Source organism: Martes martes (assembly GCF_963455335.1).
Source record: "Martes martes genome assembly, chromosome: 15".
Classification (NCBI taxonomy): Eukaryota; Metazoa; Chordata; class Mammalia; order Carnivora; family Mustelidae; genus Martes; species Martes martes.
Genome location: NC_137903.1, coordinates 3313584 through 3326467, shown reverse-complemented (window position 1 = coordinate 3326467; position 12884 = coordinate 3313584). Strand labels below are relative to the sequence as shown.

At 42.0% G+C, this 12884-nt stretch overlaps 1 protein-coding gene across 2 annotated transcripts; it reads right to left on the bottom strand.

The window, feature by feature from the left end:
• Positions 1 to 2406: 2406 nt before the first annotated feature.
• Positions 2407 to 6177, bottom strand: LOC308356351 (T-cell surface glycoprotein CD1a-like). 2 transcript variants are annotated; one of them, XM_080825264.1, is made up of 6 exons: positions 5921 to 6177; positions 5148 to 5414; positions 4172 to 4450; positions 3861 to 3974; positions 3275 to 3365; positions 2407 to 3131 (listed from the first exon to the last, which is right to left on the bottom strand). In XM_080825264.1, exons 1-6 carry the CDS (start codon positions 5979 to 5981, stop codon positions 3086 to 3088), a joined length of 858 nt encoding a protein of 285 aa, XP_080681390.1. In that variant the 5' UTR covers positions 5982 to 6177; the 3' UTR covers positions 2407 to 3085. The 2 variants fall into 2 exon arrangements, with proteins under 2 accessions (XP_080681390.1, XP_080681389.1); XM_080825263.1 differs by having other exon boundaries at positions 3696 to 3974; positions 5921 to 6071.
• Positions 6178 to 12884: the final 6707 nt, after the last annotated feature.

Below are 12884 nucleotides of genomic sequence, written 5' to 3'. Positions count from 1 at the left end.
AATTTAAAAATGGAGCAGCTTTATGACCCTGCAATTGCACTACTGGGTATTTACCCCAAAGATACAGATGCAGTGAAAAGAAGGGCCATATATACCCCCAATGTTCATAGGAGCAATGTCCATAATTGCCAAACTGTGGAAAGAGCCAAGATGTCCTTCAAAGATGAATGGATAAAGAAGATATGTCCACAAATACAATGGAATATTACGCCTCCATCAGAAAGGATGAATACCCAACTTTTGCATCAACATGGATGGGACTGGAGGAGATTATGCTGAGTGAGATAAGTCAAGCAGAGAAAGTCAATTATCATATGGTTTCACTTACTTGTGGAATATAAGGAATAACATGAAGGATGTTGGGAGAAGGAAAGGAAAAGTGAATTGGGGGAAATTGAAGGGAGAGACAAACCATGAGAGACTGTGGACTCTGAGAAACAAACTGAGGGTTTTGGAAAGGAGGGGGGTAAGGGGGATGACTGAGCCTGTTGGTGGGTATTAAGGAGGGCATGTATTGCATGGAGCACAGGGTGTAGTACATAAACAATGAATCTTGGAACACTGAAAATATAAAATTAAATATTTTTAAAAAATTTCTTAATTATATGCCATTTCTTGGTGATTTCGGTGTTTAAAAAAGCCCTGAATTCCAGAACTGTGGGGCTGACTGGTGTTCCTGAGAAAAAGAAGGTTGTATGTGCCTCATGACAAAACATCTGTGTAGGTAAGACTTGATCAGTCTCCTCATGCAGAGCTGTGGACCATGATGTCAGAGGTAATGAATTATCAATGCAGTAAATCCAGGAAAAGGAATAGGGCATTCATGGCATCTACATGGAGCCACTCCAGAGAGTGCTAAATAAGATCTGGGACACTATGAAGACATCATGGAAAAGGTGGTAAAGAGCTATATATGTGGATTTATGAGATGTAGACTGTTTCCTATTTGTTTGCTTCTAAAAGCATTGTGGGAAGCATAGCTGTGGGGCTGAAAGCCAAAGACCCTGGCAATCATAGTACCCAAGCTGGGAAATGTTACAATTTTGAACTAATATTTCACCATAGGGATATATGGCACAAGACACTATCTTTAATCAGAAACACATATGAAACCAGGCTGTGTAGTCTTCACCTGGCAAGTGTTGTGAGCAGAAGCTCCTAGGAGCAGAGGCTCCCACCCTCATAGTCCCCCTAGGAACAATGGCACAGCCCCTCACTGACTGTAACAGAGCAGCCATGAATTCCAGGAGGCACTGTATGCACTCTCCTTGCTGGATCCCCATTCATTCCTGAGCACAATATGCTTTTTTTTAAATTAACATATAATGTGTAATTTCTTTCAAGGGTACAGGTGTGTCATTCATCAGTCTTACATAATTCAGAGCACTCACCATAGCACATACCCTCCCCAGTGTCCATAACCCAGTCACCCCACCCCCTCCCCTCCAGCAACTCTCAGTTTGTTTCCTGATATTAAGAGTCTCTTATGGTTTGTCTCCCTCTCTGATTTCATCTTATTTCATTTTTTCCTCCCTTTTCCTATGATCCTCTGTCCTGTTTCTCAAATTCCTCATATCAGTGAGATCATATGATAATGTCTTTCTCTGATTAACTTATTTTGCTTAGCATAATATCCTTTAATTCCATCCACATCGTTGAAAATGACAAGATTTCTTTTTTTTTTTTTTTTGATGTCTGCATTGTATTCCATTGTATATATATACACCACATCTTCTTTATCCATTCATGTGTGGATGGACATCTAGGCTCTTTCCATAGTTTGGCTATTGTGTACATTGCTGCTCTAAACATTGGGGTGCACATGCCCTTTCGGATCACTACATTTGTATCTTTAGGTTAAGTACCTAGTAGCCTGAGCACAATTCTCTTACTCTCTTTCCCAGAGCATCTGTTTTTCATTCAGGGACACACTTGCACTGCTCTCAGGCCTCACCTGTATCAGTGCCTCTCATATTTTATTTACCTGAGAATTCCTTGCTGATTTTGCTAAAATGCAAAGTGATTCAGTGGGTCTCAGCTAAGACCAAGACCTTATATTTCTAAGAAGCCCTAAGGTGACAACTCTGCTGCTGTCCCTGAGCCCCAGAAACATTAAGGCCCTGAACCCTGCCTTCCACTTTTTATTCAGAATACTTGGAGCAACAGGTCCACTCCAATAGGTGTCTATAGTAAACAATTGGATGGTCACAGGTAAAACTGTTTCTCCTCACCATGTCAGAGATGAAACAAGGAGCCATGAGGGTGTGAAGTCCCTCAGCCAAATGAGAGGACTTTTAACAAGGAGAGCACTAGACATCTCAACCACTACAAACATATCAACAAGGAAAAGAAGAAGAGAGCCTATAAATTTGACAAAAATTCAACACAGTTTTTTTTAATTTTTTTAAAAGATTTTATTTATTTATTTGACAGAGAGGGATCACAAGTAGGCAGAGAGGCAGGCAGAGAGCGTGAGAGGGAAGCAGGCTCCCTGCTGAGCAGAGAGCACGATGCAGGACTTGATCCCAGGACCCTGGGATCATGACCTGAGCCGAAGGCAGCAGCTTAACCCACTGAGCCACCCAGGTGCCCCCCCAACACAGTTTTTATTGAGCACATATCCCATGTAAGTGAGACACCTTACCAAGGAGATATATATATATATATATGTATGTATGTATATGGACACGGACTTTGCTCTCAAAAGACCTAACCATTAGAGGGCAAAAGGGATCCAAGTAGGAACAGAAAGGGCTAAGGTTCAGGAATAGGAATAGGTTGTGAGAATTCTCACTTAGCAGGGACTTCTTCCAATTGTAAATCAGGGAGAGTTCTGGAGGAACTGACATTTAATGCCTGATGCCGCATGGAGTTTCTTGGACTTCATTTTATCCAGAGTTAAATTTTGAATTTTAAAGTTCCAGAATCAGGCCCCAACAACGAACGTCACTAAATTATATTTAGATTATACTGACAACTGATCATTAAGAAAACAATGAAAGACTAAAGTTGCACATGGACAGTTGCAAGGATATCAGCGCTATGCTGGGTTTAGGTAGGTTCTGGCCCCTGGGCTGCTGGGAGGTCACTCCAAAGGGAAACCAATGCACTGCGGTCTCCAGTGTGTTTTCCTGCAAGGAACAGAAGAGGAATCATTCTGCACCTGGAGGTGAGGACTGCTGGGGGGAAGGGCACTGGGACCAGGAGGGGTGAAAATGGACTAAAGTTGGGGAGACACATGGGAAAGAGCAAGAAGGTGGCTTCAGAGACTTACCAGCGCTTCCAGAGCCACAACACCAGACCTGCCAGAAGCACCAGGGGCACCATCACTGCCAGGAAGATCAAGCCCGTGGAGCGGGGTTGCTCTGTGGATATGGTGAAGAGAAGGTATCATTTCCATTAAACCAGATTAAAGTGTACCTCCTTCATCCTCTTTGCTCTTTTCATCTTCTACCTCACCAGCCACCCTTCTTCTCTCTTCTCCCATCCCTCCTCAGAGATGCACCCTTCACCAGACCCTCCACATGACCCACATCTGCAGGACCTTGACCCTCAGCTCTTCCATTTCTTGGGTTAATGATTTTTTGTCATTTTTGGTCTGGTGTCCTTAGATTCCCAAATTTTTCATCAGGCTCCCCTACTCTGCTCTAGCCCTACCTGCCCCCTGTCCCGTCTGGGTCCCAGCTCTTTCTCACCCCAGTAAAGGACCATGTCCTGGCCTCCTAGACTGCTGTGTTTCACTCTACATGACAGGCCAGTAGCCTCCTTGAGTTTCACATCCAAGGACACCTGAAGATACCACGTCCCATCAGTATGGGGCAGGATGTCACCTCGCTGGGTGCCCTGTTGCTCCTGCTCACCCCGCATCCACATCACCCACACAGGCTTTGGGTAGAACCCGGAAACATGGCACACTAGCACGAGATGGCCAGGACCGGGACTGGGGCCAGTGGACAACCAGGCTTCTGGCTTCACTGCAGAGAGAGGACAGGTATTCACAGACTGAGAGTGTAAAGCTTCACATCATTTCAGATAGACACATCGTTCTACCTCTAGAAACCTTTCACCACTCTCCCTTCTCCCTCCTGACTCCTCACCCTGAATTTGAGGGAATGGTGCAAATTTATGAGTGCAGAGTAGAGAATTCATGGAGGGAGGGAGCAGGACTGACCTTGTTGCTGGAGATGTGTCTTCCCTGCATTAAGAAGACCCAACAAGAGCCGGGGGCAGGTGTCACTGAGAAGCTTCTGTGCTATTTCATTGCTAACATGGTTCTGATTGAGTAGTCTGCAGACCTGTTGAGCCCTTCTTCCTCCTTTTGGAGATGGCCACCATGAGGTGTTCTGGAAACTCAAGTGGTCTGTTCCTTGATAAGCAATCCGCAGGAGGCATAGTGATGCTTCTCCAAAGTGAGAATCACAGCTTATTACTGTCTGAACCTGAAAGGGATCTGGGGAAGAGAGACTGTGAGTTACAAGACAGGGACAGTACAAGACAGGAAATGAGATGAGTGGAGGGAAGTTCATGGAGGGAAGAAGCAGAGGGAGAAATTTAGGGGATTATAGGAAATCGAGGGATTATAGAGAAAGATTTGTTTGAGGAGTGGCTCAGACAATGGAGAAATGGTGGTTGCTGGAGGCGGAGAGAGAGGTGAATGTTTGAGGAAGGAACACACATTGGTAGAGAGACATAAATGAGGTGGGTATAGAATAGGGAAGGCTTCAGCAGGAGAGCTAGGGTAAAAAACACCCTAGGATGAAGGGAGTGTGGTGGATGCGGGAAACACATAGAAAGGCGTTGCTGACGTGACTGAATGGAGAGAAAAGCACAGTTCAAGGAGTCAGTCACAGAGTGAGGGAGCTAGTGTGCTTTGTTGGAGGCCAGGGAAAGGGGTGGTCATGGGAGACGCACGTGGGAGACAGGAGAGCACAGCCGACAGTCAGTGAGAGGAGTGGGAAGTAGCAGAGGACATGAAGATTTTCAAAGATCAGGATCTGGATTCTACCCCCATATGGATGTGATTCCATTTTATGGCGGAGAGAGGTAAGGTTCAGAAGTGAGTGGAGTCCATTTCCCACAGGAAAAAGGAACTCAAGGAGACACAAGTGCCTGTCACCTCCATCCCACCCAGAGGGATCTGAACTCACATTCAAGCCACCAATCGCTGACATGGTTACGACATGTCGAAATAGTTATAATGGAGTATCTGTAGAATAATTTTTCCATTTCTATCAGTTCCTGATTGCTGAACTTGCCCTGGGACCATGGCTGCAGGTAGATGAAAGCGCCGGTCTTGTTGTCCCAGGCATGAGTCTGCAGCTCATCCAGCCATGCTGAGCCTTGATTTTGTGTCCAGGAAGGGTTGTAAAAGGATGTGGTCAGGATAATTTGGAAAGAGATCAGCTCCTGGAAGGCTGTAGCAAAAGAACAGAATAGGGAGGAGTACGAGGGCATTGGGAAAGAGGAAGAATGGAGAAGAAGGTGCCAGGGAGGGGAACCAAAGTCTGAGGACAGGGAAGCCATAATTGTCTCAGGAAACAGGTGCTGCCCCAGAGCACTGAGCTTCATACTTATCCTTCAGAAGAGTATGGGTCCCTGAGGTCAGAGATGCTCAGGTGAACCGGGCTGATACTCTTGACCCCAAATATGACTGCACACAGAGAATGACACAAATGCACATATGTACACACACCCACACACTGAGATTATACAGATGCACACACATATGCACTTACATAAGAACAGATATGCAGATACACACCTCCACATGTACACCCACAAACACACACAGAGATGCACTTAGGCACCTAAATACATAGACACATAATCAAATGTGCACAAACGCATGCACACACACACACACACACACACACTCACATGTACAAAATTGCAACCCATTGAGCAGGGTCAGAGTTCTCACCATCTTCACTGTCACCATCTGGGAGGAAAACCGCTAACAACAAAAGTTGCAGGAACGGCATTGTATTTGCAGATGTTCTTTCTTTCTCTTATAAAGTTGGCCTTTGGTGTTTGTTCTAACAAACCTACCCCACACACAGCCCTTTTCTTCTGACTTCCTTCTCCACACACAAGCCTTCCCTGAGTCTCTGTGACAATGCAAATGTGCTCCTCCCTCAACACTGTACACCTACTCAGCTCTCCTTCCTCTCTTGGTCTGGCTCTCTGGCTTCTAGCTTCTCCTTGTCACCAGCTTCCATCCTGCTCCCTGTCCCCTAGATCAGTTGCTACAGAATGAATCCTATGTGGCTTGAAAATGACCCTACATCTTGTGCCTTTCCTTCTCATCCAGACAGCAATCGATGAAAACACATGGCTTCCAGAATCCCACCCTGGATCCTATCATTCTTTCCCTCCTGCCCTTGTGACACCACCCTGCATCTCACCCTCAACACAGCTCATTCATATATTTGACTTCTCACCGCTTGTGTTAAGAAACTAAATCAACCAAGTAAATGTAAAGTTCTGTTTGGTTTTATTAAGTGATTCAAGAGTCAGGCAGCATCTCATCTGGCAGGTAGAGGGGAGGTTTGTGGAGTATTGTAAATGGCAGGTTTTTGTAGGAGGGAAGTTGGCAAGAGACAGAAGTGCTTCAGGGAAGTTCACCTTCCCTTAATTGGGAGAGCAGGGAAGGGGCTTACCGTGTAGATGACTTCCTCTCCTTGGGGATGGAGAGGACACATGGGACAGAGTACCTCACTGATGCTGACCAGAGAATTCATTGACAGGTGCACATTTCTGAGAGAGCTGGGAACTGTAGTTATGTTAGGGATTCATTCAGCAACTTTGGAGGACTTGGCCTTGCCCCAGGTGCCATTTTAGGCAAATGGATTTCTTTTAACAGTTGCTCTATTTGTTTGTCCAGATTCCCCCATGATTGCTAGTCCAACAGTCTCAGCAACCACCAGTCTGCGATAATTCTTAGGGAAAAGCCACTATCATCACAGAGACCACAGGATATTGAAACATCTGAAAAATATCCCCTCTGTCTAACTTACATTAATATATATTGACTCACCAAACAGTCACTTATCACCTGCCTGGATCCAAGCACTGTGCTGCACTCATGAAAATACAGTGTTCACAGTGCAGTCACCTTATGCAAGGAGTTTTAGTCTACTTGGGAAGTACAACACATATACCAAGAACTATACATTTTGGTGCACTGAGTTTTTCATTGGTTATTTTTTTTTTAATTCCACTATAGTTAACATACCATGTTAATTAGTTTCTGGTGTACAATATAGTGATTTAACAATTCTATACATTACTTAGTACTCATGAACATAAGTGTAATTTTAATCCTCTTCACCGGTTTCCCCCATCCCCCTACCAACCTTTCCTCTGGGAACCAGCAGTGTGCTCTCTATAGATAAGAGTTTGTTTGTTTGTTTGTTTGTTTTTTCTTTTCCACTTTGTTCTTTTGTTTTGTTTCTTAATCCCACCTATGAATGAGACCATATAGTGTTTGTCCTTGTTCAACTGATTTATATGACTTACTATCATGTTCTCTAGCTCCATTCATGTTATTGCAAATGGAGAGATCAGTTATTTCTATGTCTGAATCATATTCCATTGTGTGTACATATCACATCTTTTCTCTTTATTCATCTGTCTGTGGACGCTTGTGTTGTTTTCATATGTTGGCTACTTGGTAAATAATGCTGCAGTTTCTTTTCATATTAGTGTTTTCACATTTGGGGGCAAATATCCAATAATGCAAAAAAAATCCAGTAGTGAAATTGCTGGATCATATAATAAATCTGGTTTTAGTTTCTTGAGGAACTTCCACAATATTTTCCACAGTCGCTGCACCAGTTTACATTCCTATCAACAGGATACAAAGTTCTTTATTCTCAACATCGTCCCCAAGACTTGATTCTGTGTGTGTGTGTGTGTGTTAAATTAACCAACATAACAGGCGTGAGGTGATATCTCATTGTGATTTTGATTTGCATTTCCCTGACGATGAGTGATGCTGAACATCTTTTCATCTGTGTGTTGGACATCTGGATGTCATCTTTGGAGAAATGTCTATTCTTCATTCAGAAGACCTATTTTTTAATTGGATTATTTCCTTTCTTGGGTGTTGAGTTGTACAAGTTCCTTATATACTTTGCATACTAACCATTTACCACATACGCTGTTAACAAATACCTACTCACATTCAATAGATTGTCTTTTAGTTTTGTTGCTTGTTTCTCTTGCTTTGCAGAAGCTTTTTATATTGATGCAGTGCAACAGTTTCTTTGTTTTGTTTTTGTTTTTGCTTTTGCTTTTGTTTTCTTGCTGAGGAGACAAATCTGGAAAAATGCGGCTATAGCTGGTGTCAAAGAACTTAATACCTCTGCTCTCTTACAGGATTTTTATGATTTTAGGACTCACATTTAGATCCTTAATCCACTTTGAGTTAATTTTTTTCTATGATGTAAGAAAGTGGTCCAGTTTCTTTCTTTTGCACATGTCTCTAATTTTCCCAACACCATGTGTTGAAGAGACGTTCTGTTTCCCATTGCATTTTCTTGCCTCCTTTGTCAGCTTTTAATTGACCATAAAATTGTGTGTTTATTTCTAGGTTCTCTACTCTGTTTCATTGATGTATATGTCCATTTTGTGTCAGTACCATACTATTTTGATTACTACAGCTTTAGTATAACTTGAAATCAAAGGACATTGGGAGAAGGAGAGAAGTGATTTGGGGGAAATCAAAGTGGGAGACAAAACATGAGAGACTGTGGACTCTGAGAAACAAACTGAGGGTTTTGGAGGGACGTGGGGTGGGGGTTGGGTGAGCCTGGTGGTGGGTGTAAAGGAGGGCACGTATTGCATGGAGCGCTGGGTGTGGTGCATAAACAATGAATCTTGGAATACTGAAAAATAAAGTTAAAAAAAAGCACGTGTATTCAGGGTTTTGGGATGGAATGTTTTGAATATATCATTTAGATCTAACCTAGTCCAATGTGTCATTCAAAGCCACTGTTTCCTTACTGATTTTCTGCTTGGATCCATCCATGTAAGTGGGGTGTTAAATTCCCCTACTATCATTATATTACTATTGATTAGTCCTTTATGTTTGTTTTTAGCTACTTTATGTATTTGGGTTCTCCCATGTTGGTTGCATAAATATTTATCACTGTTGTATCTTTTTATGGATTTTTCCTTTTATTGTTATGTACTGTCCTCCTTTGTCTCTTGTTAAGTCTATCTTCTAAAGTTTATTTCGTCTGAGACAAGTATTATTACCCTGGCTTTCCTTTCACATCCATTTGCTTGATATGTGCTTTTCCAACCCTTCACTTTGAATCTCCATGTGTCTTTACATCTGAAATGAGTCTCTTATAGGCAGCATTTAAATGTTATATCCATTTCTTCACCCTATGTCTTTTGATTGAAGCATTTAGTCCATTGCATTCAATATAATTATTGACCAGTATATACTTATTGACATTTTATTACTTGTTTTATGTTTGTTTTTGTAGTTCTCTATTCTCCAGTGGTGAACTGGCTTTCTTTAGTGACCTACATGGATTCTTCTCTCTTGATTTTTTGCATATGTATTACTAATTTTTAATCTGTGGTTATCATTCACTTTGAATATAAGAGCTTCCATCTATAGCAGTCATTACTAAGTTAAGGTCACTAAGTTTGAAATCATTCTTACTCATCCCCACCCCCCAATTTTTTGAAATATGGTGCCATACTTTGCAACCTTTTATTTTGTGGGTCCCTTGACTGATTTTTATGCATTCATATATTACTCATATATTATTTTACTGCTTTTCTGCTTGCTTTTCTTTTCATTTTTCCTTTCCTTTCCACTCAGAGTCCCCTTTAACATATCTTGTGCTGAGTTAGTGTTCAGGAATTCCTTTCACATTAGTTTGTCTGGGAAACTCTATATCTTTCCTTCTATTCTGAATGACAGTCTTGGTGGATAGAGTATTCTTTGCTGTGGACATTTTTCCTTTCGGTACTTTGGATATATCATGATATATCATGTTGTATTCCTTCTGATCTATAATTTCTGCTAAAAAATCAGCTGATGCCTCTATAGGTTTCTTTTGCATGTAACTTTCTTTTCTCTTGCTGGTTTTAAATTCTCCTTCATTGCTACTTTTTGTTATTTTAACTAATATGTATGATGGTATAAACCTTCATGGATTGATTTTGTTGGGGGCTCACTGTGTCTCCCAAATCTAGATTTCTGTTTCCCTCACCAGTTTTGCATATTTTCACCTATTATTTCTTCAAATAACTTTTTGCCCCCCCTTCCCTTTCTATCATTTATACTGCAAATATTTTTATGTTAGATGGGTTGCTGAGCTCCCTAAGCCTATTTTCTTCTGTATTTTTCCCCTCTCTCCTGTTCAAATTGATTGCTTTCCATACTCTCTGTTCTAGATCACTGATCTGTTCTTCTGCTTCTTCTAGTCTCCTACTCATTCCATCTAGTATATTTTTAACTTCTGGTATTAAGTTCTTCAACACTGATTGGTTCTTTTTTATGTTTTCTGTAAAGGACTAAGGTCCTTTACTCTTTTCTCAAGTCTAGAGAGTAACTTCATGACCATTACTTTAAATTCTCTATCAGGCATATCATTTATCTCCTTTTCACTTAGTTCTCAGACTGTGATTTAGTCCTGTTTTTTCATTAGGGACATAATCCTCCATGTCCCCATTTTGTTGAAGTCTCTGGTCTCTTTCTGTATGTTCAGAAAGTGAGCAACATCTTCTGCTCTTCAAAGTCATTCCTTATGAGGAAGTTCTGATGTTCTGCTGTGTGGTGTCTCCTGTTCACCAGAGCCTGGCACTTTAGGGTTATCTCCTATGAGTGTTGCATGTCTGTTGTGGAAGCTAATCCACTTTTTGCTTTGCTGTCATTGCCTGTGTGGTTTGAGTTTGGTCCCTGTGTTCTTAGTGGCTTATTCAGCAGCCTCCTTAGTCTTAAGTTGTGTCATATTAGGTGTTTTCCAGGGGCAAAGTAGCACTGAACTATAGGGCACATTCCCTGTATTGTCCCCTGTGAATTTTCATTGGTGGAAGGGCCCTGCATCAGAGCAGATGTCTACCTAGCCCACTTGTAGAGCCTCAGTCAGAATGTTCTGTGTACTCATCTTTCCCTCTCCTCAGGGCAAGATTCACTTTGTAGTAGAGTGGTCCCTGTCAGGAATGCTTGGGCATTACCAGACTTGTGGCACCACTTTGGAATCTTGGCACACACCAAGATTCGAATGGAGTGAGCAGAACCTCAGAATAGCATGAGGGTGGGTGTCATGGTGTTAGCAGGGTTTCCACAGGTCTGCTGTTGGAGCAGCCTGCACTCAATGGGATGCAGGCAGTCAGGCTTGGAGGGGGAAGATCCAGAGCAGCACACTGGGTCAGCATGCCCAGTGTTAACAAGGTTTGCACAGATCAGTTGTGGGAAGGGACCTGGAATTAAAGGTCTGGCTGGAGGGAATATGCCTGCAGAGGAACATGGATATGGGGCATGCTGAAAGCAGGTTAGTGAGTGTTGTCTCTACATGGGTTCCTACAGTGTCTGTGTGCTCACACTCCGGGGAAGAGAAGGAAAATGACACCTGACAGCATCTTTATTCCTGGAGGACACCCCCAGCGATTTCGTCCCTTTGGAGTACACCATGAGATTAGGAAATAACTCTCCCTCCTGTAGCCCCAGGCATATTTCAAACTGTGGTTCCTATGCTGTAACTCTGTGGGACTGTATGTTATGTTACTGCTTTAAGAGTGTGGGGACTCTTTCCTCCTGACATCCAACTCTCCCAGAGCCGAGCCTGCCAATTTTTTATGTTCCACGTGTAGGCCCCATGGTTCATAAGGACTCCAGAAACCATGATTTTCAAAACCAAATATTATGGGAATTCATCTTCCCCAGTGGGCTCCTTATATGAATCTATTTCTATCCCTTCTCTCTGGCTGCTGTGTCCCTTCCATCTGTGGACATTGTGTGGGTCCCTTTACCCTCTACCACACCTCCACCCATCCTGCCCTGTTCAATACAGTCTCTTCTCTACATTTAGCTGTGGAAAGTTAGTTCTGCCAGTCTTCAGATCAATATCTGGGTTATTTACACTGATACGGGTGTTATCTAGTTGGAAGAGTTGGATCTTGGGGCCTTTCTATGGCACCATTTTCCCCAGAACTTTGTGTGCTGAGTTATATTATAATGTACAGGCTCTGCCTAACAACATGACTACTTGAAATAATATTTTCTAAAAATGACCCTTAACTAATGTTTGCCCACTTGAAATTATGACTTCATTGGTTGCCTTTGGGTGTTAGATATACATTACTCTTAAAATGGATAACCAACATCCAAATGAGGGCCTGTAAAGTGGTAGGTGTTCTATGATTATTCTTGAATGATTGAATAATTTGGTTCAGGCATCCAATTATTTTAAATATATAGATATCTACAACATTAAAATTTCTTAATCTTCAGAAAGCACTACTTATAACCCTATTTGATGGAATAGAGTCTTACACTATTTTCTATAGGGTACAAACATATGCTAATAATCATGAAGTTCACACAGAGAGCCCTACTGAAAATCTTCCATTACCTATAATAAGAAACCAGTGAGGATTTATAGCAAATAGAATTAAGAGAGTGTTCTGGAATCAAGTCTCCAGATTCCCTTCTTACTGTTTCTGCTGGAATGTTTTATGCTTATCTTACATGAGCTGGCCTCTGCTGGACGTGCTGACCTTCTATTTCAATGATGTTTGTAACTGTCAAAGGTTCTTCAATATTTGTTTGTGCTTTATACATTCTGGATATATGTGTTTGGTTTATTTGCCTTGCTATTTCTTGGTTGACCAGTAAACAGAATTATACTCAGTCTAAT